Source organism: Mercenaria mercenaria, chromosome 9 (assembly GCF_021730395.1).
Source record: "Mercenaria mercenaria strain notata chromosome 9, MADL_Memer_1, whole genome shotgun sequence".
Taxonomy (NCBI): Eukaryota; Metazoa; Mollusca; class Bivalvia; order Venerida; family Veneridae; genus Mercenaria; species Mercenaria mercenaria.
The window spans coordinates 56,489,238-56,516,056 of record NC_069369.1 but is presented as its reverse complement, the minus strand read 5'-3'; the positions used below and the strand labels follow the sequence as shown (position 1 = coordinate 56,516,056).

Here is a 26,819-nt window from a genome sequence, read left to right as displayed (position 1 = left end):
CTAAATGTTTTTGTTCTGATTATTGTATAACCAGCACTAAATATCTGCGTACTTCATTGCCCTTTTAAAGCGTTTATTAATTTTAAACTGCGACTGATGGGTAAACAAACTGACAGTTTTGATATATATATATATATATATATATATATATATATATATATATATATATATATATATATATATATATATATATATATATATATATATAATAAGGCATCGCCATAAAACATCGTAGTTTTTGAAGAGGGGCCAAAACTGTATACTTCAAACCAATCTTCTGTAAAACACATTAATATCTTTTTTGGGTTTGATTTGTTGCTTAAATGCAACAACGTACAGCATACCTGTTTCCAATATTCGACAAACTGATAGGGGTTGTCTTTGACGTAAATTTGAATTGTACAATTTCCAAGAACGTCAGCATTAAATGTAAATCTGAAGTAAAATATAAACGATAAAATGCAAAAAGTTTTTGAAAATACAAAATCACATAGCATTTTTAAAATACAGACATACTATACAGATAACATCATTTTATTAATCGATATTTGTTAAAAAGATATTGAAATTTAATCTTAATTGTTGTGGGAATTATGTGGTTTCAAAGCCTCTACAAAATGTACCCAGATAAGTGAAGATGTCTATGTATTTTAAACTTGAGCAATAGTCCAGTAACTTAAGATATGTTAAAATGACTGAAGAAAACCTAGGTTGTAAACTCACCTGGCTGAAACGGATATATCTACAGATGTCGCTGTGGTTTTAATGCCAGCCGGTAAAGCTATGTCAACGCTGAATCTCGGAACAACTGCCAGCACATTATTTAAAGACGTACATACATTGAGTATAATAAGTGTTAAGAATATTTCAGGGTAAAAACTCATTTAGACTTTCCAATTGTCAACTCTTCTAATCATCAAATGACTTTAGCTGTATTTTTTTTAGATTTTGGCGACTTCTCCGATATTTCTTTATGAGTCTTCGTTTACCTATTAATAGCTGGTGCTAAATATTTCCTAACAGTTCAACCACTGTAGTAAATTTGTTAAAACTATTATACTAACTTCGATTACATCTGATATCGAGCAAATATATGACCCTTTTTATGGGTACTTTGTAATATGTCATGTGCCTCACAAATTGGGAAATAATCATATCTTACCGTAGTCATTTACTTCGAAGTTCTTGGTCAAAGATTCCGTCTGCAAAACATTATGGTACAAGTTTGAGTATACTGAGCAAATATAAAGATATTACAATTGTAAAATAAAGATCTGTTTGGCACTTAGACTTTGTTTTTAAGCTGTTTTAAATCTAAATGGAAAATTAATTTGTTATGTATTTAAAATAATAATGGCACCACTGCTCTTTCAAATTTTGACATTGACATTATCTTAGTAAAGCAGTTCATGCATTTCATGCAAGCAAGTTAATTGATTCAAGTACTTCCAAACTGTTTTACAATATTTACTGAGTCATGTCCATTGTACTTACATCAGTATTGACGTTTATTCTCCATTTACCAAATACAGGTTCCTTACTCAACACCAGTTTACCGGTCACAACACCATCCTTGGTTTTTAAATGGTCAATGACTTCTATTTTGTTGTCGTTACCATCCTGTAACAAAAAGAAACCAACACAGTGCATGTATGTTATTAAAATCTATATGAAGATCCTTTAGACGCACAATAACGCAACGAAACAAAATAATAGTACACTTAGTTTGATCAAGTCTGTTGGTCTACGGATCGCGAGATCATGAGTTCGATCCCCGGGCGGGGCGTATGTTCTCCGTGACGATTTCATTAAGGACGTTGTGTCTGAAATCATTTGTCCCCACCTCTGATTCATGTGGGGAAGTCGACCGTTACTTGCGGAGAACAAGTTTGTACTGGTACAGAATCCAGGAACACTGGTTAGATTTACTGCCCGCCGTTACATGACTGAAACACTGTTGAAAAACGGCGTTCAACCCAACACAAACAAACAAGCAAACAAAAGTCTGTTCATGAGAGGTTATGAAATGTGCAACATCCCTCACTCCAGCACCATCTTACCTTAGCAAAATATCACCACAAAAAGATTTGGTAAAGAAGCAACATTTTTACCCCCGATATGTACAATGTACCTGTCCAATATCTTTACCACACTGTCCCATACGACTGACAATTAAACATATTCTCAAAAAGCTGTCCCCTTTGAAAATAAATGGCATTTGTAAATAAATGAAAGTAAACAGTTGCTGAAAACTACGTTTAACCTAGTAATGTGAAATTTCAGCATTAGAATATTATTGCAAATGCATCAAAATGAAGAGTCTTTGAATGGCACTGAACCGTCATGAAGTGTAGCCTCTTTATGCAGTGATTCAATTCGATGCTTATATCTGTAAACTTACAATTGTTTTGTAGAGTAATATATGTGTTTTATGTGCTGTTAAATTCTCGTTCTTTCGGGATTTCGTGGTGCTTTTTTCCTTCAAAATATGGACAAAGAAGTTAAGCTGTTATAGTAAAATTGAATGGATTCTTTGATTGTCGAAGGACAAGAACTTAGTACAGTCGTCTTATTCTTACTAGAGGAGTACTTACAAGTAGTTTTAAAAGAAAAAGTGATCGTGAGTGGACATAAATAACATGTCTGAAATATGATTGTGGGTGAACATTCAAATAATGACTGGCTTACAAAGACAGTGATAGTGAGAGAACTTTCATAACATGACTGAACTACTTACAAAAATAGCAATTGCTGATAAACCTTCATAACATGACTGAACTACTTACAAAAATAGCAATTGCTGATAAACCTTCATAGCATCATGACTGAACTACTTACAAAAATAGCAATTGCTGATAAACCTTCATAGCATCATGACTGAACTACTTACAAAAATAGCAATTGCTGATAAACCTTCATAGCATCTTGACTGAACTACTTACAAAAATAGCAATTGCTGATAAACCTTCATAACATCACTGAACTACTTACAAAAATAGCAATTGCTGATAAACCTTCATAGCATCATGACTGAACTACTTACAAAAATAGCAATTGCTGATAAACCTTCATAGCATCATGACTGAACTACTTACAAAAATAGCAATTGCTGATAAACCTTCATAACATGACTGAACTACTTACACAAATAGCAATTGCTGATGAACCTTCATAGCATGACTGAACTACTTACAAAAATAGCAATTGCTGATAAACCTTCATAGCATCATGACTGAACTACTTACAAAAATAGCAATTGCTGATAAACCTTCATAGCATCATGACTGAACTACTTACAAAAATAGCAATTGCTGATAAACCTTCATAGCATCATGACTAAACTACTTACAAAAATAGCAATTGCTGATAAACCTTCATAACATGACTGAACTACTTGCAAAAACAGTGATAGTGATAGAACCTTTACAACATGACTAAAATACGTACAACGATAGTGATAGTAAGTGAACCTTCACGACATGACTGAAATACTTACAAAGACAGTGAAAGTGAGAAAACCTTCATAAAATGACTGAAATACTTACAACTATAGTGATAGTAAACGATAGTGATAGTAAGTGAACCTTTATCACATGACTGGAATGTCTGGAATACTTAAAAAAGACAGTGATGTTGAGTGGACCGTGACAGTGATAACGAGTGCACCATTATAACGTGTTTGGAGTACTTACAAAGATAGTGATGGTAACAGAACCTTTATAAAATGAGTGGAATACTTACAAACAAAGTTATGATATGTGAACCTTAACGACACGTCTGAAATACTTACAAAGATAGTGATGGTAAATGTACCCTTATAACCAAGCAGATTAGGATGCAATAATATAGCCCGATACCTCACTGAAATAAATTAAAAGTTTTCAACATTGACATTAACTTTTGATGCAGAAAAATATCATTCTATAAATTGGACATGAAGCTTTCATCTTATAAATATTTTTACGGCAGGGTTTACGTCGCCTGTCAATCACCTTGGTTGAAAACATTGGAACCTGACCCAAACTAGAAAGTAAAAATAAAATCCCCGAAAGCACATCAGTCGCATTCACAGTCATTAAGATGTGACTCTAGTATGATACAGTGTATGTTTGTTTGCATAAATGTAAGCTGATGCAAAAATCAGCGAAATTTGAAATAGTATGCGAAAGTTTAGAAAAGTTAAACAAATATAAAAAAAGTTTAAGGAGATCATTTGGAAGCATGGAATGCAAGCAAGCAAACTGATCATGATCTCAGACTCTGTTTAAGTTCACGAGACTTTATGTAAATATGCAACACGATTTTAGTCATATAAGTGGAGAGACAAATAATATAGAGAATACAGAGAAAATGAATGGACTGCGTTATCCTGATAGATCAGAAATAATATACGCAACAACTTTTCTAACTCCACATCTGCATTTTTCTCTTTTTTTTTCTTTTTCTTATTTTATCAAAATTTTGACAAACATGAATGAAATTTGGACACAGTGTTTAATGATTATTTCATTATGATAAAGCATAACAAAGACAGAAGTCAATTAATTTATAAATCCCCAAATGACAGCATCACACTTTGAACCTATCGTATTAATGAAATTCATATAATTACATACTATTTTTTCAACTCCATTTGTTGAAATAGAACATCCATCAATAATTTCAATATCAAGTCAACGTGTAGATGTTGTATCAGGTTTATGACATCACTAATAACACGACATTAATTAATTATGACATGGTGTAAAAGGGTACATTTACGATTTTCTCAGCCAAACGAGGAGAGTGTGTATCATCTTATAAATGTTGAGAAAATGGTCCTTCTCCCGCTTTACGTGCTTTTCTGGTTATTGAAATAGGATGTCTATAGTCTGAATTATCTTTATGACTTTGCGAAGGATTTGTCAAGTTAATAACATCCACATGTACGTTGATTATTACTGAAATATAGAATAAGAAGTTGATAACCATATCTGAAAGTTCCAGGTATAAGAATTTACCGATAATATAGTAACTAAACATATTTGTATACAGCGGCCTAAAAGTCCGAGGTTCTTTCATAATTGCGGCTTCGGCTCATACTTGCTAAGTCTTCTTGCTATCTATATTATTCTGTTGGTTCAGGTCGCAGTTTAAGCTGATGGTTAAAGTTTATAGTGCTGAGCCATGGTAGTGTTTGAGACAAGGTTTGGATCAAAGGTTTGGGACGACACACTGGTAGGTTTAAAGTTTGAGGCAGCTGTTTAAGGTTACAGACATTTGATTTGAAACAAGAGTTAAGGTTTGGACCCAGGGTTAATCCCTCATGTTTGTGGCGTATGCTCATAATTGCAGGGGTCTCTGATCGATATATTCATCCTAGGTCGAGTAGTTCGTGATGAGTTGTTGAAACGTCTTTGGTTTGAAACATAACTGGTTTAAGGTCATAAGAAGATAAGGACTAGATTTTTGTGCATTAAGGATCACGTATTACATTAATTATCTGCTTGATTTTTAGTTGATTTATGTTTCAATCAGTCATTTGTAAATCATTGGTATTAGGACTAATGAAAAGTTAGGCAGCTTAAGAAAAAAAAAAGAGAAAAAAAAACACATTTGAGCCGTGCCTTGGGAAAACCAACATAGTGGCTTTGCGACCAGCATGGATCCAGACCAGCCTGCGCATCCGCGCAGTCTGGTCAGGATCCATGCTGTTCGCTAACAGTTTCTCTAATTCCAATAGGCTTTGAAAGCGAACAGCATGGATCCTGACCAGACTGCGCGGATGCGCAGGCTGGTCTGGATCCATGCTGGTCGCAAAGCCACTATGTTGGTTTTCTCATGGCACGGCTCATTTAACTACACGTGACATTAGTAAATATGAATATGCAACAAAATGATGTTCGTGTTTCTGCAGATTTAATATTGCGTTGCTAATACCGCGCAAAATCTCCGCTGACAAATTTATGCTTATTTATCGGAGTAAATATGCACACTTGCAGAATAGCATCCAAGGTCAGGATAAGACGTAATCTATTCTTTGAGGTGTGTAATGTTGAACGTAAAACTGTTTATTCCTGCAGATGTCACTACTTGCCACACAGCACCAAGTTGCACTCATTTTGTGACATTTTATTTTGGTGTTACCTTAATGCAAATATCACGACTCAGTAAAGTTACGTACAATTATCCTAGTTTAATACATATTTTTTAAACTGAACTGATCATTAAACAATGTGTCGAATTTTCATTTAAATCTGTCAAAATTTGGCAGTGATAAAAAACAACAACAAAAAACCAGGTGTGGAGTTAGAATTTTTTAAAGTATATAAACACCGAGCAAACCCCAAATTATCGTGGCATTAAAACATGTTGGCATTTCTGATCTATGTGAAAAAAAGACAACGACCTTTACACGATATGTGATTTCATACCTTGCTGTCCCGCTGAATAGCGTGTCTTATCAGTCTGGAGAAATATGAACAGATTCTTATCTTCAAAACGAATTTTCGATTCATTCCTGAAAGTCAATCCTCCAGAGCCGCTTATAGAGACTTTATACTGGGATAACGGCAAGCCCTCTGGAACCTAAAATGATTATAGTGCACACAAAGGTTTTTATGATGTTTATGATAATTTTTTTGTGGGACAACAAGCCTATATGCCTATATGGTTTGACAAGCAAAAATATTGAGATAAGCAACAAAACAGAGGTTTTCTACACTTTCGTTTACAACATCAGGAGAGAATGCTGCTGTAAATACGATACATACAAAGAGCAAAAATTATATGCATTTATGTGTATACAAACTGTTACATTTTAGAATTAGTCCACATATATACAGTGCGTCAGTATTTTCTTTATCTAAAATAGTCTTAACTTATATATGTTCTATAACTAACGATTTAAACTATTTCATATCATATTCAAGAAGATTTTTATTACTGATGATACTTTTTGTATATTGTATAATATGTCTTGCATTACCTTTCAAATGGTTACCAAAGACAAATATTTAATCTACCTTCCCATTGAACAATTGAACAGTGTGTAAAAACTTACGACAATCACTGTATCAAAGTTTGCCATATCTCAATTAATACCAAGGACAATGAGTAATAAGTATAGAGAGTTAAGGCTGGATATATTGTGTCGCCAAACCAGTGGCATCCGTTTAGTATCCAGAACTAAACCAACTACTTACCTTTATTGGCAAGGTACTAGGAACACCTAAAAATAAAGAGAATAGGCTGAATAGCAATGAAAATGGCAAACAAACATGCTTTATCCTCCCACAGTCATGAATAAAACTAAAATTTGCTGCTCAAAAAGTTTATACAAATATTGTCTAAGTCATTGACTTTGCACTAAAGGGGCAAAATCATTGTGACATCATTGTGAACTTAAAAAATAAACGTTTATATTATGCCTGTCAGACGACCATGCTGTGGCTTATGTTTGACTCGTGGGTTCTGAATGGTGAGTTTGTTTTAGCAACGTAATAGGATACCATCATACTATTATTTCATTATAAATGTTTTCAGTAAATATTATATTATAATTTGCTATTTTCAAAATAATAAATATAGCAAATTAAGGAAAATAAATCAACAATTGCTCTACCATATCTCGAAATTTTAAGCACTTCCGGTGTCAGGATCGGAAATCTCATTATGACTTATTTGAACTGTATGCAACCAGATTATAAACAGGAATTTTCAATTTACAGATAACACTACTGATTTGGCATTACACTGACAGAATTATTTTTCTATTTTATGTTTAGTTGGAAAGAATGCCTTGCTTTACTCATGGCATACTTGCTTTTCCAAAGCATGTACCCGTTTCCAAAAATAGGTCAAGATTCTCTTCTATTAACAAACGATGTAATATTAACAATCCAAGAGCTATGAAGGGGAAATTTGTGTCATTAACAATGCATTTGTTTAAGGCAGCAAAAGTCTTATGTAGTAACGGTTTGCTAAGCATTAATTGATTTTTATGCAACTACCACTTTCTAAAAACAAATGAATTGCATTTATTTATTTCTAAAAACTGAGCTTCATATTTTTGTCAATTACTCAAGGAAAACCCTAGCCTGTCCGCTTAGTTTTTGATGAGCCCAGATCGCAGGGTCGTTAGTTCGATCCCTGGATGGGGCGTATATTCTCAGTGACGATTTGATAAAAGATATTGTGTCTGAAATTATTCGTCCTGCACCTCTGATTCATGTGGGGAAGTGGGCAGTTACTTGCGGAGAATGGCCATGGTTTGTACTGGTACAGAATCCAGGAACACTGGTGAGCTGAACTGCCCACCGTTACATAACTGAAATACTGTAGTAAAACGGCCTTAAACCTCAACCAAAGAAGGAAACCCCGTGAGTCAACAAATAATATCAGAGCAGGTTTGACAGAACTTAAGGTCTTTCAAGACATGATCAGTAACTTTTTGATGTAACAATTAATGGTATTCGACAAACTTAATGTATTGAAATGTTGTTTCATAATAATAATGATTATACTAATAACATCAACAACAACAACAACAACAAAAATGATAGTAATAAGAAGAATATTTTATCTTATTTTGTTGGGTCGTCACGCAGACACAGTTATAGGTCATATGGCGACTTTCCAGCTTTGATGGTGGAGGAAGACCTCAGGTGCCCGTCCGTGCATTATTTCATCACGAACGGGTACCTGTGTAGAACTACCGACCTTACGTAAGTCAGCTGGATGGCTTCCTCGCATGATGAATTCAACGCCCCGAGTGAGGCTCGAACCCACATCGATGAGGGGCAAGTGATTTGAAGTCAGCGACCTTAACCACTAGGCCACGGAGGCCCCCATAATCATTATAATAATAGCAGCAGTAATTTTAATGAAAGAAATAGCATCATATAAAGAAGAAAAACGATGCCAAAAACATTTCCATTTCGGGGACGTTGCATGTTATATAGTTTAGAGTTTCGTGATTGAGTAGAAAACTTAAAATACCATTTGAAACTTGCTTCGACGTAGATGATATCTCCGAGTTGTTGCTGACATGATGTAGCGAGGCCAAAACATGAACAGGTCCTGTTGCTCCGAGGACAGTGACCCTTGTGTCTAGATTCACACCAGGAATCAACGAGTTCGGGAATGTAGCTATATAAGAGCTGTAAAATATCATGATGTTTTAGTGTAATACTTCATAATGGTACATGACCAATTAATGTGATAAAAAGTGTTCACTAATTCTGCATACTTATATTGTACACTGTCCTGTAATTTCTAGTACATAGTGGGGATTAAGACCGAAGTTGGGTGCAATATTATTAATCGGTTTTAACTCTATAGTGGTATTTTGCCATTGACCTTTGTACTTTGGCTCTGTATATTTGTATATGTTTATTATGCAACAGGCATCATGCATAGTTAAAACTGCCTTTGTTTGAAATTAATTCAGAGCGGAGTTTGCTCTGAAATGAACGCAGGTATTTACCTTCGTTTATCAAAATGGTTTTGTAAAAATGTAAATGGTCTGTTCGTAGTCTTTTTTTTTTTTTTCTTTTTGTTAATAAGTTAATATTGTAATGTTTGTAAAAAAATAACTTCATTTACTTACTTGGCATATGTAAAATATGTAGATACACAGAATATAAGCAATTCAATCAACATCTTCTCTTTGGCAATAGTGTGCTTATGTTTCTATTAAGACCCTATCTTTCTTATTATCTCTACGTCAAATAAGAGTTTTCATTCCATTAGTGTAAATTATTTGCGATAAGAAAAAGATCCGTGTTCTTCAACACGTACGCAAACTGTTTTACCAACCGCGCATAATATAATCAAATTATGTTGAGATGACCCCCTTGAAAAATCAATCGTCCTAGGTGTTCACACGCCACTTCGTCTTAAAAAGACTTTACGTACCATGTAATTTGCGAAAGCATGTTAGAGACAGCTTATACATTAAAGGTGGTAAATCACATTTGAACAACATTTTATGTCATTTTTCAGTTTTCATATATTCTGATAGTTTTATTAAAGGAACAAAAACACCCATAAGGAACAAAAATACCCATTACGCAGTGTTAGATAACTATTGGAAATGTATATTTTATTACTTTTTATAGACAATTTTAATTACCGCCCTTTAACATAGAAGTATTTAAAAGGTGGTCTATTTCTCTGAATTTTAATTATATTTCTTAATTTTACATTTGCGTTTGTTTAAAATATTGAGATATTTCAACCACCTGAAACAAATGGCAAGTTTTAAAACCGTGTGAAGCTTCGAAATTCATCTATTTTCAATCTGTCTTGGTTGCGCAACAATGATAGACAAAGGGAGGTAAAAATAATTTCATAAACTTGCATTTCTAATTGATTTTGGCTAAATATATACTTTTCAAAGCAAGTCTTTGACAACTTTAATACAATAGTGTTTATATTCACATTATTCCTTTTTTGTTTATTTAAGCTATACGTATGCCAAAATAACGATATCTTGGTTGGGCAACCAGGATAGGAAAATTAAATTTTAAAAATACTTCAGTGAAAATCTGATGCGTATTAAGAATTTGATGAACAAAAATAGGTGGAAACGATCAGCTGATTAAGTCTTGAACAAATCCATTAGTTGGCCAACCACCATTAAGTCTGTATTAAAAAGAGGAACATGTTGTATGGAAATCGAGGACGTATCTCAGCTTTAGTATATATATTAGGCCTCTTTTAAAGAGGAGTGCATACTCTGCAAATTGAGGAGGCACCAAAGAGTCAATTGATACATTTGCCTCCTTTTTAAAGGACTACATATTATGAAATATGTGGATGCATCTCGGAGTCAGTTAATACATTTTTCCTCTTGTTACAACGAATTTATACTAAAAAAGCTGCGGGCGAACCTTAGAATCAGATTCATGAAACATTAAGCCAGTATTAAAGAGAAATTTTCAGTGTAGAAAGAAATCGAAGACATATCTCAGAGTCAGTTTTATTTAAGCAGACTATTTATACAGCAATATATATATATATATATATTATATATATATATATATATATAATATATTATATATATATATATATATATATATATATATATATATATATTATATTATATATATATGATCTCCGAGTCAGCTATACATTTGGCTTCTTTTTAAAAAGGCTACATTCTTTAAAACCTGTGGACACATCTCAAAGTCAGGTTATAAATTTTAACTCATATTCAAAAAACTATAATATACTATAAAAGCTTCGGATGTACCTCAGGGTCAGCTTACACATTTGGCCTTTATTTAAGAAGACTATACAGACTATAAAAGCTGCGGACGCATCTTATAATCACCTATATTAAAGAGGAATATGCAGAATAGAAATCGTTGACGCATCTCAGAGTCAGTATATTCATCTGACCTCTAACAACTATAAAAGTTGAGGACGCACCTCAGAGTATATTTGTATATTAATACATTTTCTCTTTATTCAAGAAAACGCAAACTACGAAAGCTGCGGGCGCGCACATCAGAGTCCGCATAATAACCTGTGTGAAACAGGAATATACAGTATAGAAATCGAGGACGCGTCGTTTATACATTAGGCAACTATTAAAGAGGAGTACCTAGGTCAGTATTTAAGAGGAATATTATAGAATTCCGAGTCAGTTTATACATTTAGCCTCTACTTAAGAAGACTATCACTTAAAAACAGAAAAATAAATAAAACAGCGGAGAGATCTCAGATTTTATAAAAGCTGCGGACGCACCTCAGAGTCAGGCTGTATCCAAGAGTGCTATATTCTATGACCTCAGAGGCAGGTGATTTTTTGAGGCATTATTAAATAACAGCTGTGGGTGCACTTCAGAGTCAGAATATACAGTAAGCCGATTTTAATGCGGACTAAACACTATGCAGGTCGAAGAATATCTCAGAGTAAGGTGATACATTAAGTCACAAATAAAGAGGAATAAATTCGATATAAATTGAACTGAAACATTTCCTCTAATACGCAATATCAATTCATGAGAAATCTATTTAGCAAATTTGTAGCAAACTTTAATTCTCGAAACGGGGGAACACGTTTCTAAAACTCTGTTCGACGAGTGAGGTAAGTGAACTCGGCGGATATATTGATGTTAAAAACGCTTAAAAATCGTCACGGAAATGGTCAGCTCCAAGACTGAAACAGCGGCAATTGAAAATCATATCATGTTTTGTGCATATTGAAGTCTCGTAAAAATTCTGTGTTCTTCAGTCGAATCTCTCTACGGAGCTGGTGAGATATTCCAAATATCCACTGAAAACATGATCTTCCGCAGGTTATTTCACAGAGCGTCCTTCGGGTCCCGACATTTTTCTGTGATTTTTTCGAGCGCTTTAACTGCTTACATTTGATAGTGTAGTTCCCAGCATACTGCCCACGTTGCTTGACTCGTACAAATAATTGATATTTCAACATTACATCATGATTTCAGTCTTGATATGTATGTCCGTTTTGACACGATATATTTTAGCAAATATCTTAATTAGATCATGACTGCACATAATCTATTCATAAGAACATTTTAGTGTGCTGAGCTGAAAATAAAATTTTACAGACATGGAATTACTTTACATATATAGGGTCTTTCTGCTCTTTCAAAAATGAGTGACCCTGTTTACATGGAAGCGATATAGAAAAAAAAGACCATACCATCGGTTAACGAGATAATGAATTCATACACGTACTACTGCTAAAAGCGAATCTGTTCGTCTTTTTATTTTTTAAACCAGAAGTCTGGTACAAATATCCTATTCATTTAAAAACAGTATACATGACGTCGCTGTACGCCGTGTTTTTCTGTTGTGTTTATTTTTCGGTGTATGATGATTTCAAAAGTGTTTTTTTCTCTTTTTTTTAAGAAACAATTCACCGTGAACACATACCCTTTTAATTTACATACATTAAAGAATGAGATATAACAAGATGAAAACTTTTCACCCCGTAGGACAAAAAAAAAAACAAGAAAAAAAAAACGCGGATTTGTGATGAGATATGCAAACTTACATGTACTTTTGAGCTCTCATTTGGCGGACTTTTGAATGTTTATTTAAATAAAGCTTTAAAATCGATTTGGGAATAATTCACAACTTTCGAAATGAACTTTCTTTACGTATGTATAGAAAAAATCAAATTCGGACCATTTTCACCTGAGTTATAACGAAATAACTAACTTTTCCGAGAGAAATACAGGTACATTGTACCGCTAGGGTGCGCTCTTCGTAACAGTAAAAGATGGGAAGTATGCAAAAATATTTGTGTTTTTCGAAAACAAATTCTTCAGTCTTTATTCAGATAAAAATTCTTTTATGTGCGTTATTTTTTTAATTATTTTTGTCTAAGACCCGGAGCCACCTTAAATAAACAATAATATGGGAATTATTCACATTTTCAATATAACATTTAGGCCAATAATGCCACAAAAGTGTATACCAGCTGGCCTCATTATTTAATTTCTAAACGTTTTTCTAAATTGCAGAAATTCGTTAAGCTTATAATCGAAAGGATTTTGGGGGGGGGGGGGGGGGGGGGGGGGGGGGGGGGAAGGGTCTAAAAAAGAATGGCAAAACCAAAGCTGTAGACAATATGAACACGCATTGACAAATGATATTTCTAACGTCTTGACTTCTTTCTGACATTCAAAAAAAAAGAAGAAAGAAATAGAATCAAAATTTCTGAAAGCATAAAAAGATCGCGATAAAATAAAATATGTTGTTTATCATTTCTTTGATTCTGTTACCTTTTAATTTAAACTCAATAATACAATTATATTTCTTGCCCAAAATATACCTGAAAGTAAAATATAAACAAAAATGTGTGAATTGGTTATTGATAATTCAACCGCCTTTATCAGTACAAAACATCTACATTAAATCTTATAATACTGATGAAGATCTGAGAGTGTCAACAAATTAACACCCACTATAATTGATTTCACGTGTACTGCGCGTGTCAACGTGTTATCGTGTATATCTTATCTGATCTGAGAGAAACAGTAAAACTCTCAACAAGGCTGATTTTTATCACCTAAGATAACACGAACAGCAATTTTCACGGAAATGGTAATTTTTTAACATAATCGGGCATATATGTATATAAGATACTCCGCCAGAAAAAGCTATCATCATAATTTGTATGAGTTTTCTTGTTTAAAGAGTAATTGTTTCCGTAAAGTTCGACTACGTTACATTTAATCATATTGCCCTTAAATATGGAGCTTGCGAACATAGCATTTCATGCGGAGACACCTGGTCGTTTCAGTGTTTTAGGGAAATACATGCGTAAAATTAAGTTGAATGAAAAAGTGAACAATTTGTTTGATGAAAATAGAGGGAAACAAGCTATGTTGAGACGATATTTAAGTGATGTTGCTCGACAAATGGACTATACTGAATTAGACGATATATCTACTGAATGTGACATTGATGAATATGTAGATACGCTTGACTGCGCCTTCGAGGAACCAAATTCTGAGAATATCTCGGGGCTGCGTGTAAGTGATAATAAAATTTTGGACATGGGATATATACATGACAGTAAAGATCACTCCAAAAACAAACATTCTTCGTCTAGTACACTTGTGTCTGATGGCATGGTAATGGATATAGTTAGAGAGTGCGGAGATGGAACGGAAGTACCTGATTTAGCAGACGACAAATATAGCAATGACGGCAGCGGCTCTGAGAGAGTGGTTATCGGTGCAGAGCGATGTAATCTGGTTGAATTCAAGTTTTCCCATAGACAGACATATTCTAAGAGAATAATTGAAGGTTCAGAACAGATTGGGACGACGAAATTCAGACGTGTTACGAGTGAAGAGTATGCAAATACTGCGGCTAATCAAGTAGGACCGAGTGACACAGATGTTTCGCAACTGAAGGCAGCACAATGTGAATGTAATACTTATGCAGTTACGAGAAAACGACAAAAATGTAAAACAGCGGGTAAACTCAAAGGCTTGCTAAATCTTTACAAAACTATGAAGATGAAAAAGAAATTAGCGAAGAAATGTATTGCAGGTAATTTGACTTGTTTAACTCCAGTCAAATCAAGCACTGGTTTGAACTCAGCTTTTATTATGGATCCAGCTAAACTCGAAAACGTTCTTTCCATTTCCGGATATACACGGTCGGACCTAACTTCTGTCGGGAATCATCGTCTTTGTTCGGATACCATCGATGAGTCTACGGAAAATGTTCGGGTTGAGTCGGCTGACAGTACATTACATGTACTGAACGCGGCGTTCATCTCAAGTTGTCTCACGAATTCGCAAAACAATGGTGGAAACAACAGTAATAATAATAACAATGGAACAGACACTTTGCTGCAGACACAGGAGACTTTTGACGATACAGATGTTCAAATGGAGGATCAACATAACCTTGCAAAGCTCGGAATTCAGTCGAAATATCTTTCTTTTTGTCACAATACAGTGAATTGCAGTTCAAGATATGACGACTTTGCCTACTTAAACAATGGTTTTGTGATGGATTGAAGTTTGAGTGACTCATGAATACCTACATTTATATCTTGTTTAAGTTTTGATGCTGTAGACGTTGAAACGCGGTATCTGTGAATATTGCATGCCACGTCTGATTTGTGGTTCGAAGGAGAAAAACCTTCATTGTGTATTTGAGATTTTGTTTTCGAGAAAGAAATATACTAAATGTCTTTATACTGCTTTTAATGTTGTTTTTTTTTTCTACAGCACGTCAACGTTTTATAGCATGCATAATGTTAAGCAACCTCTTTAAAGAATCTCAAATAAAGAAAATATTAATAAACATTTATCATTGTTTCAGTGTTTATAAGCTATATTTCAGTCATGTCTACGAACATTCATGATTTTGATTTTAGCTACTTAATAAATCATTTAAGTTTATGCCCCATCCTTTCAAATTCGAACTCATCAGAATAGAATTATATAAACGCCTTTAGCGAGTTCAGCCCAGAGACACTTTGGGTAAGGACCCCAAAATTGAACTTTTTTCATAGGAACTGATGATCCGGTTTAATACAGTCGTAAGCGTAACGATACAATACCGGGGGGGGGGGGGGGGGGGGGGGGGGGGGGGGGGGGGTCTCCAACGCAAGCAGGTGTTCCCAATGTCAATCATTGATTGTAAAAAGGTGTATTTTTAAAACATGCTGAACAAAAATCGTCTTATGATCGTCACCTATGCTTAGTACATGTTCTAATGCTAAAAATATTGGATAACAGTTGGCAAAGGCATAGGAGGAAGGGGCGGGTCCTGACCCCCAAGTGTCCGTGTGGTTCAGCTCACGGACTAGGGTTAACTCTTGTAACAAGGTGGTCTTGCAGAATGAGCAGGGGGAAAGCAGATTTACGTATTGCCTGCCAGGGCTGAGACTGCGAATCACTTACTAGATAGGCGAGAGTAAATTAGCGTGACAGCCTTCCCTACCTTAGAGTGGACCCTTTTCCTGAACGGTTCATTGCACAACATTTTTTGGCTGTTTACGGACAAAAAAGTACTGAAGGGCAAAATATCAATTCTACCAACAGAAATGAGTAAGTAAGATGAAATTCACAGAATTAGACAAACTGAATAATCAAATTAGTGATAACGCCAAACATAAATGAAAAAAATATGTCTAAAAAAAAATTCATGTAAGTGTTAAGAAAATCCCACCAAACGAAATTGTTTTTCGGCCTTATGTGTGAATATGACTGCACTTCCGCTTATGTTAAAGTTTACAATACTGACAACACCTCAGGTAGATGGCTACTGGAATATATATTTTTAATTGAATTTCTTTTTATACCTTTTTGAGATTTATGTCAGATAAAAATTCTCTCGACATTCATATTTGATTTTTTACAGTGGGGACAGTAACGGAGGCAAAAAATACTTAATTTATAAGTTGAAAGGTATATGTTGCATTTGTGGTGAGATATTCTCGTTTTGAAAATTCTGATCTCGCGGTCATTCATAAAAGACGGGACGCCACAAAAGTATAACTGGGCCGGCCCCTTTACCGGAAGTCAATTAATCACGTAAAAGTAACAATTATACGAGAGGGGGGTTTGATCGTGAAATAAAATATCGGTAAATAATGATTTTATGATTTTTTTTTATAAATTTACGACGGATGTACAATCTGGAATGATAAAACAAAATGCAATAGAATGATATTTTATTAACATACAATATGCTCAAATAAATAAATAACATGTAATTATAAATAACTCAACAAGGAAAGTAATACATCTACTTAAACTGATTTTGACAGTTAACAAGGAAAAATAACATCAAATGGGTAATTTTTTTCTTATCAACTTGAAAGCCAAACGCAATGTTTTAAATCAAAACGGATATATTTATTTCCTGATAAGAAAATAAAATAGAAAGAAATAAAATAAAAAGAAAAAAAAACAAGCCTTAGAAACATAAAAAAGAGTTGGTTTATATTGTACAGTGAAAGGAATGATGAATAGGTTACAAAGCATGTACATACAATCTGAGACACTGGTCCTGCCATGCAAGTAGATAAACGCTAACATAGTCACGTTGGGGCATCACTCACAGTTATTTCACAATAAGTTATCAGTCATGCTAATTATATAACACTAATATTTACATTTGTTTGCATATAGCTGAGATTGATAGCACCTGGGAGAAAGCTGTTTCATTTTTTTTTTTTTTTGGTAGTTTTATTTTTATTTAAACTGAAAATAAACTATTAAATACCTTTTGGATGAAGCAGAAGACGTATCTGTTTCGACCTTAAATTAAACCCCAAAAGGTAAATAAAACCCGCTAAATATCTGTTGTTTAAGAAGTCATATAATTATATTAAACAGAGATTTGTCGTTGACTAAATTAATGTCTGGAGTTCAGATGCGGAAGGATTATATCACGAGACATCATAATACGGATCGGAACGGCAAACAGTGATTTTATTTAAGAGCAAAAGCACTGTTTGAGATATATACTATTTCTATTCTAACAAGAAATCAAAGATTGGTGCTATAAATTAATAACTAGAAGTATCACATACTTTTTTTTATTGTCCGTTAATTTACAACAGAACAAGACTCAATATTGACGTCTGAGTTTCGTGTCGGGTGAGTGACGTCATTTGAATGTGTAAAGACTTCATTTTTGTCAATATAATTTAGGCTTTTGAACAAATTCATAATAGATATATTGTAAAATTAATATGTTTAGATACGTATGATATGCGATCATTAGCTTTCCGGCGAAAAATATGCATTCGTTTTTTAGCGGAGTAATATTGCACTCCAAAAATCGCACAATAAAATCGCACAATATAATTGCAGAACTCCTAAATATTTCTCGATACAAAGCTAATAAACAAATATTTTGTTACATAATATCGTCACTCTCCGTCTTCTTTTTTTTTTTTTTTTTTTTGTTCAATAAGGAAATAAACCGGATCGTGTTAGATCTATTGTTATTTTTCTCTGTAGGAATCTCTTACAGCTGATATAAACGTTGACTAAAATTCTACTCTTTATGCTATAATTTGAGTACGGTTATTAACTTATCACATAAATTTATACCAAAAAAATAATTAGAATGAAATATCAAATTCTTAAATCTTCATCAAAGCTGTCGTTTCCAAAATCCAAACTGTCTAACGCACCAAACATAGCCATTTGTTCGGAGGCGCTCGCAATGTCTTTTGTAGGGATTCGCACATTATTTTCAGAAATGAACTGTTTTGAGCTGGCTGGGTTGCCATTTTGCGACGCTTTTGTAGTTAGAATGGTCTGGGTGGAATCATCACCCACGGCTATTTTTGTACTTGTCAAAGAATCTAGAGAACTTGTCTTTGTCATCGTTTCAGATTTTTCAGGTAATGGAATCGGTGGCGGATGGTCAGTTGTGAAGGTTCCAGGGTCAATTCCCAGTAGTGCCAGAGAACCTGTTCCTAGTCCGTTGTTGCGGTCTGTAGTGACGTCATTTCCGCCTAATGTACTGGGTTCAGCAGACGAGTGAGGATTGACTGGAAATACAGGAACGCTCTCTCGTGGTTCTTGATCAAATATTTGATTGTGCGTGGCTGCGTTCGTTAATTCAGTTATGATATCACTCCACCTGCTGGGCCCAAGCAGCTCCAAACCATCAATAGGACTTTCGTCATGTCTGAGATGACCAATATCACCTTCAACATCCACATCGCCTCTATCAAATTCATCAATAGCTTTAGCAATATGAGGTTTGTCTAAAATTTCATCATTGACTCCGCTTTGAACATGGGCTAATTGTGTTAATCGATCATCAAATCTGTTTTCCATCCCTAACCGGTCGTTTAGCCTGTCATCAAAGTCTAATCGGTCATCCAGATCCAAACGCTCATTAAGATTCAGCCTATCATTCAGGTGGCTCAATGCATCTGTTACAAGGTCCAGTCTGTTTTCAATACCGCTAAGGTCTTCTACATCACCAAAGTCATGCAATAGGCCGTCAGGTAGTCGGTCATCACCTGCGAGACCGACAACTCCTGTAGGTGGAAATCGAATGTTTCTATCTGCAGAAGGTATTAGAGGGGAATCTAACATTCTATTTCTAACAGAAATGGGTTCATTCATCAAACCAGTTATGTCACCATTGTTTGCATCGAATCCATTTTGCTGACTGCCCAAAATACCCGCATCACTCACGCCCCGCATTCCAGTGAAACGGACGTCACCTATACCACGCATTCCTTGAAAAGGTACTTTCCTTTTCCTGTCAAAAGTTCCAAGAATCGCTGTATTTAAATTGTTTCTTATTCTATCTGATGGTTTAAATGCCCCAGTCTGTGCACCACCTGTACCTATTGTGTTAATATCCGTTCTAGGGATACTGTTCATTTTGGAATAATAACCTTTCCGCGGGAATCCAGCGACATCTCCCACTATTGACGGATTTTTCGGTTTTGACAAAGGTTTCTGTGGCACTGAAATCTGCCGTCCTCTGATATCTGCTCGCACTAAGTTTGATCCGGAGTTTAACAACGAATGTGTGTTTCTAAATCCACCATCAAACCGATCATCAAAGGAATCATCGATTTCATTGAAGTCTTCAAAATCATGACGATCATTGTCCATAAAATCATCAAAGAAATCACCATCATCTCTAGACCTCAGATTAATGTTTCTTCTAAGATGTGGTCGTCTGTTTCTCCATAAAGGATTAAACTGCCGATTGATTCTTTGTCCGAGGATGCCACCGGTTCCATCTCTGGGGCGGATCTTATTCATTCTTTTTGGTTTTCTATTATATCTACGATAACCTCCTCCACGACGTTGGCCTAAAATCCTTGCTGGGACTCTAGGAAAATCATCTTCATCACGTTGCCTGGCAACTGCCAGTAACCCACCTCTAATATTATTAATTCGAACGAGATTTCTTGCCCTGATAATGTTATTCATCCTCAATTTTCTTGCAATATGTGCCTTTTTCGCAAAATGATGATGAACCGCCGAGCCAAATACATTACGCTTTCCTTTCATAACCTTTATCCAAGCTCCAGTCCTAGGATCGAACTTCTTTATCCAGACCACGCTTTTTGATGGAGGCAACCTCGGCAGGATTCTCGGTGTAATGCGTGACACAGGGCGGGGTTCGAGCAGTCCTATTTGCCCACGAGCAAAATTCGTACTCCTCGGGCTGAAAGGTCGTGGATAGACATGCCGAAAATTTGTGGCTGCAGTGTAGCTAAGCACTGTAAAAAGCACTGTCACAAATAACACCATCTTCTCTCAGGGGATATACTTTCTCCTTCACTGAAATGATACAATATAATCAACTAAATACATATATTGCACTTGCAAATAGGCCTATAGTTCTGCACACTTGCCTTTGTAATATAATAAAATTCGATTAATAATAGCTTCCATATAATGCATAAATCAAATAGAAGAGTAAATCAAGTGCAACCATACAAAAAAACGAAATTAAAATTACTTCAAGAATAAGCAAATGCTTTGCCGTGAAACATATAAGGGATATGATCCAAAAATACGCAAAAATCTGCATTGACATGAAAGGCATTTGCACGAAATTTGGTATAAATAATGCAGAACTCGTGCGCATCCAATATTCTCGTGTTGTTGCAAGCGACAGGTTTTTGTGCAAAATGCAAAAAGCAAAATGAAATTCCACGTAGTATGTTGCGAGTGCTTCAAGAGTTTGATCTTCCAGGTAATATGAACCGGTAAAATTGTAGTGCATGCGATTTTCATTATAACGCATACTTATCATCAGAACTATTTGATGTTCTTTGTTAAATTTAAGAAGACATATTTGTTTTATCCTTAATAAAGTAATAAAATTGCCAAAATGTTTTCAAATACTAGTAAAAAAACTGTAACTTCTTCCGGTCTTTTAACTAACGTTTTGACCATCGTCAACGGTCGTGTTTGAAAGTTCGATTTTTTTTACAAGAACTATCAAAAGAATATTGAAATAATTTCAGTTTGTAAAGAAAAAATATAATGCTTTAAGTTGCTGTATAACACTTAGGCGTAAAAAAAATGTTTGTTTCCGGTATCCCGACCTACCCTAAATTTTTGGCCCGACCCTAAATGTTTTTGGAGAATATTTTGGAGAATATGCCTTGGTGAATATTTTTTTTCAACATTTTAACAAAAAGTTGCAAAAATCCACTTTTTATGCTTTAAACATGGTCAGTGATGTTAGAAATCAGCTTACTGATGCTCTAAAGGCATAACCCCCTTATTTGTATTCATTTTTTGACACACACAAAAAAAAATTCCGAAAAATCTCACTTAATAAAAAAAATCCCCCCTCCCCGCGACCAAAAAAAAAAAAAATATTCCGACCTACCTACCCTAATTTTTTTGAGCATGTTACCGGAAACAAAGAAATTTTTTAGGCCTTACGATTGTTATGAAAAAAAAAAATTGTAGGTCTTTTTTTCTCGATACAAATCCAGACTAAAATATACTCTGAAATGAACCTGCACTTTTTTTGCAACTTTAGAAACTTGGGCTTTCGTCTTTAAATGCCAGTTTTTAACTTAAAGTGGAATAATGCGCATTTTCAAGTAAAAATCCAGCTGAAATAGATGTGTGTGTAAAAAAGGTGGAGAAAATTATAGCTTTTAACCAAATATACCAGACCCTTCCTGTTAGCAGTACGAAAAAATAACTTTCCAAATATGACTTTTCTCATTTTCACTGGGACAGTCTTTTTAAGAAAAGTCAAACTGATCTAAGGGTGACCACTGCGTAGAAGATTGAAGAAAAAACTGCTTTTTTATTAGTCCGATTTCTTTATTTCTAAAGCATCGACTTCAAATACTTATGCGGCATTATTGTTAATTTAACACATCGAAATGCACAGAATCCGAAAATTGCTTTTATAAAACATTCACCAAAAACACACTATGTGCAATAAGATGCACATAATGCCATTTTAAGGTATTCATCAGAACATCTATATATTAATATCCACTTGTTTAGTATGATAGACGGTATATAGATGTTCACATGGACGTATAATTTATGTTCGTAAATTTTATGCAACAAGATGTCCAGATGTGCAGAGCTTTTATTTTGCCGAGTATTATATAAATGACAGGAAAATGGGATTTTACAAGTGTTTTTTTGTAAAAATACACAAAACTATTTTACTTAAGTGTTAACAACAAAGTGCCTTCTTTCCTGGAAAATTACGGAACAATGGCAATGTCTAAACATGTATAATTTAAAAATTGCTTACTGCGAAATACACGTCAGCTAACTGTCAGTACCGAAACGCGTTTCAATAACCTATAACTTTGATCAATTAATTTTTAAAGAAATACTTTAAAAAATATTACAGAGTTATTACTAAGTACATGTATATAGAACTGTGGGGAAGTTTTCGTAAGATAAGAGGTTTGAGCAAAAACTATGTTACTACATGTAGTTACCCCTGTCTGAAAAATAAAGCTTCTTTGTAGAGAGAACCTTTGGTGTCTTTAAAAGACTGCAATTAAACTATAGATAGAAAAATTTGTTTTTAAACTGAAAAACAAATCAACCAGCTTACAGATGGAAATGCACTAAGAAACTTCCATGACAATGCAGCAACAAAGACTGTCCTCGATAATTTGCCAAGAAAGATGTTTATTTCTTTACAATATATTTGTCAGTGCAGAAAATAATATTATCTTAACATTTCTATCGTTTCTGTAAAAATGCGTAACCACTGACACCGTAAGACTTTTTAGTATAAGTACGGTACTGCGGATATATACCAGCATATGTATATTAAATTTTTTAAAAAAAGAGAAAAAACATATACGTACGCTGCTTTAGGTGCCCTCTTGTGCATATTCATCACAGATACAGTTTAATATAATTTGTAATTTTCTTTGAAAAGATTAAGTCCGACGCTGAATAATCTAGTTCCATTATGTTGCATATATACAATTGAAGTTTTTTTTTTCACGTCAACAATCAGAAAAAAATATTTATAAGAATTTATTAACTTAAAGTCTAGACAATAATTACGTGATTGATATATTTTATTATTTGACTATACATATCAACTTTCTCAAACTTAATAATGTTTCTTAATTGATATGTCATAGATCATGAAACTGTCAATTATAAAGGGGAGGTAATTAATACTGACAGGTTTAAGATACCTGTCTAATTACGGTCATTATTGTTAACCTGTCATGTTATTATGTCACCATTCCATTTGTGTCGAAAAAGATATGATAAGCAGTGGACAGTGAACTACATGTTCTTAATGTACGGACAACTACATGCTTTTAGAATGGAGACAACATATTTATAATTTTACCCATTTATCGAAAGCATACGCGTACAGAAAACACAAGATTGATCATATAGTAAGAGTTATGGCAATTATTTCGAATACATTTGTCAATAATTGTTCACAAAAAAGTAAAAGCAGCTTGCAGAATGGCTTTTCTGGCGCGTAAGACACACAGTAAATAAGTGACCTATAATTTAACTGTATTTTATAAAATATTTTTTTTTAAATTTTAGATATAGCTTTAAAGGCTCAAAATGCCTTTGCTTAAAATGTGTCTGCCACATTTTCCGTTATGAACATAAATTACATTCCTTGGTAAATCCTATTTCTGATAATTACTTTCATTAACATTTGTCAAAGGTCTGAATATTGCTGAATATGCTAGAATGATTTATTGAATCTGTGGTTTTTATTACCTCCCTGTTAGGCTCTAATCATAATAGTTCATGTGCAATATTAAAACTAGTGCTTTCCTAACCATGTAAGTGCGTATAACATCTATTTAGACAGCTGTTTCATCTGTTTTTAACATAAAAATTTAAAACATTGTGGACCTTTAATTGGCATTGCTCACCACAGAATATTGTTACTATATTTGAAGAAGTAATTGTCATTATTTAGCTCTCATTATTTCTGTATAGAGTGAATACAGTGGTCAAGTGGTTCATTGTATGACTGCACAACCAGGAGTAGCGAGTGTGATCCCCTGCTCCTCCAACTAAAATGACTAACATCTGGTTAAGAATTCTGTTTATGGGTGCTTTACACATGGCACGCTAAAGAACAAGGGAAATTTTATGGAATTGGAATGTCTATTGTATCTTGCACTACCATCCAACACAAATTACTAACTTCCGGAGAGGCTGCCCGTATGGGTTGACGTTTGCAACTTTACTAAACACACAAACAAAGCACACGTGACACACATATGTCAAGAAAAAAAAAACACTAGCCAAAGTACATCTAACATTACAGAAAGCTCTTCACTATTGATAATAAGCGGACAATATCATTATGAAGGATAATGCGTTCGAAGTACACAATCTAAGTCACAGATATAATTTCATTTTTTTTCATCCTGGGAAAATCTTTGAAACTCCGGAACCAAACCATCTTACAATACATGAACATTAGACTTTTAAGAAAATTAGAGAAACTGTTATAGACCTCAATTTTTCTGTTGTTTTTGTTTTAACCGGCTCGAGCTTATTTAGCCATTTAATCATTACAACCTTACCACTTAGGTACTTGACATACATCAATAATAATTCTAAACGAGAACTATGTACTTTCACTACTAATAAAACTAAAACCATTGTTTAAACATCCACATCAATCGAAAGCGGATTGACAAGGAAGTTTATTCGATGCAGATTGGGTCTCACAGTAAATTTATTTTCAGTCAAGTTTTAAAGAGTTGCTTCACAAGCAAGATTGCAGTGTTTATAAAAATCAAAATCATCAGATATTAGTGTCCAAGTCAGTGTTTTCCGAAATAATATTGTAAAAATACAACTGAAAGTTATTTTACAAGTTGGTATATTTTGCTGCATGACTAGCGAAGTAGATCTGACCTACATGTTTTATGGACTACGTGTTCGCTTTTATACATAAATATTTCATATCTAAATCTATAAGAATATCCATTGGAAGCATAGAATGCAACCAGTTAAAATGATAGCAGAATCAGTTTGAATATGTTCATGCATGAGTGGAAACGTAATGTGCAACCACCACCCCCTCACACACGCGGCGCCAGCGTAAGCGGAATTCTATTTTAGTAAGACCGAATGTATTTCACGATCTTAAGGCCAGAAAAATATAAAAACAGGTGCAAGTTATGGGTGACAGCAACTGCCACAATACACTTAACGGTTCTTATAATGCTGGACACGATTGATTCTGCCCTTGCGACCAGCATAGATCATGATCAGCCTGCACATCCTTGCAGTCTGATCGTGATCTGCACTGTTCGCCATTCAGTCAGTATCTTTTTGGTAAGCGCCCCTTTTTTAACAGTAAATGGTACTGTCCAAATTGAAAGATGGACAAGTTCATTATAGAAATTTAGCAGGGTAAGAGCTATAAGATGATCCTTATGACACATAAAACGCAACAAAGCAAAAGGATGACAAAAGTTTATCGATGAGTTAGTTCACAGTAAGTATTTGCATGTAAATTGTCAAAGCAAATTGATCGTTTAAATCAATATCAGTTTAGTGTTCAGTCATTTTTACGAATATTTGAAAAAAGCAATAAAGTTAATTGTAAATTTCGGTCACTATACTTTGCGCATAAACGATTAGGTCTGACTACAGTTGAAGCCAATTAAAGTTGATTTTTGATTTTTCATACTTGCAAAAAAAGAAATACAAAAAAAAAAGAAACGATCTTGTTTAATATCTTAGTTATGTCAAGAAACAAACAAATAGCTTACTGTTGTTCGAATATATTTACTATCACATATTAACATATTAGATAAAAGTTCTTAAGTTGTCGGTGAAACTGATTTTTATCACTTCGATTAAGTGCTGTTGTATTTTGTTAAAGAAAAGTTCACTATGGTAAGATTTGCGTATTCAAAACATTTACTTTATTTCAAATTCATACAAATAAACATTTAGTATGTTCGCTGTAACGAGTTCAGTATATGATTTTGCACTTCAGATTTTTATTTATGTTTAAGTCTCACTTAATGGGTCTCCGAAATATCTACTGAAAATTTCAAAGGCAAACGAGTAGTTTTCTGCTCAATCGCCCGATGAAAATAATTCTGTTGTTTTAATTGAAAGAAATAAAATCAAACTTGAAAACGCTTACCTCTTCGAACTTCATACGAAGGAGCGTACTTCCAAACAATGTTTCCCTCAATAAGTCGAAGCCACAACAATCCCCTTATTAAATAATACGGGTAGCACTAGGTCACCTTGTAGTATACCCCGACAAACACGAAAAAAGTGGTAAGTGTATATTATGAGGTGTTACAACCTGTCATATCGCACATCATTCGATAATTGAGGCAATAAGTATGTTAATTGTAT

At 34.2% G+C, this 26,819-nt stretch overlaps 2 protein-coding genes across 2 annotated transcripts in view; both read right to left on the bottom strand.

Moving 5' to 3' along the window:
- LOC128559288 (CD109 antigen-like) overlaps positions 1 to 9,766 on the bottom strand; it is a 57,192-nt gene extending 47,426 nt beyond the window's left edge. The window contains exons 1-9 of the mRNA XM_053550573.1: positions 9,590 to 9,766; positions 8,980 to 9,140; positions 7,185 to 7,210; positions 6,414 to 6,567; positions 3,791 to 3,861; positions 1,495 to 1,620; positions 1,163 to 1,202; positions 724 to 808; positions 345 to 435 (exon numbers count right to left, since the gene is read on the bottom strand). Coding sequence (XP_053406548.1) covers positions 345 to 435; positions 724 to 808; positions 1,163 to 1,202; positions 1,495 to 1,620; positions 3,791 to 3,861; positions 6,414 to 6,567; positions 7,185 to 7,210; positions 8,980 to 9,140; positions 9,590 to 9,642 — 807 coding nt within the window. The 5' untranslated portion in view covers positions 9,643 to 9,766. The remainder of the gene's footprint in view (positions 1 to 344; positions 436 to 723; positions 809 to 1,162; positions 1,203 to 1,494; positions 1,621 to 3,790; positions 3,862 to 6,413; positions 6,568 to 7,184; positions 7,211 to 8,979; positions 9,141 to 9,589) is intronic.
- Positions 9,767 to 17,156: 7,390 nt separating this feature from the next.
- LOC123547994 (uncharacterized) lies at positions 17,157 to 26,772 on the bottom strand. The gene is made up of 2 exons (XM_045335240.2): positions 26,599 to 26,772; positions 17,157 to 20,768 (listed from the first exon to the last, which is right to left on the bottom strand). Exon 2 carries the CDS (start codon positions 20,736 to 20,738, stop codon positions 18,582 to 18,584), a length of 2,157 nt encoding a protein of 718 aa, XP_045191175.2. The 5' UTR covers positions 20,739 to 20,768; positions 26,599 to 26,772; the 3' UTR covers positions 17,157 to 18,581.
- Between the last annotated feature and the right edge of the window lie 47 nt (positions 26,773 to 26,819).

Excerpts from the sequence above, each read along its gene's own strand:
- LOC123547994 (XM_045335240.2), bottom strand. The coding sequence starts at position 20,738 with ATGGTGTTATTTGTGACAGTGCTTTTTACAGTGCTTAGCTACACTGCA.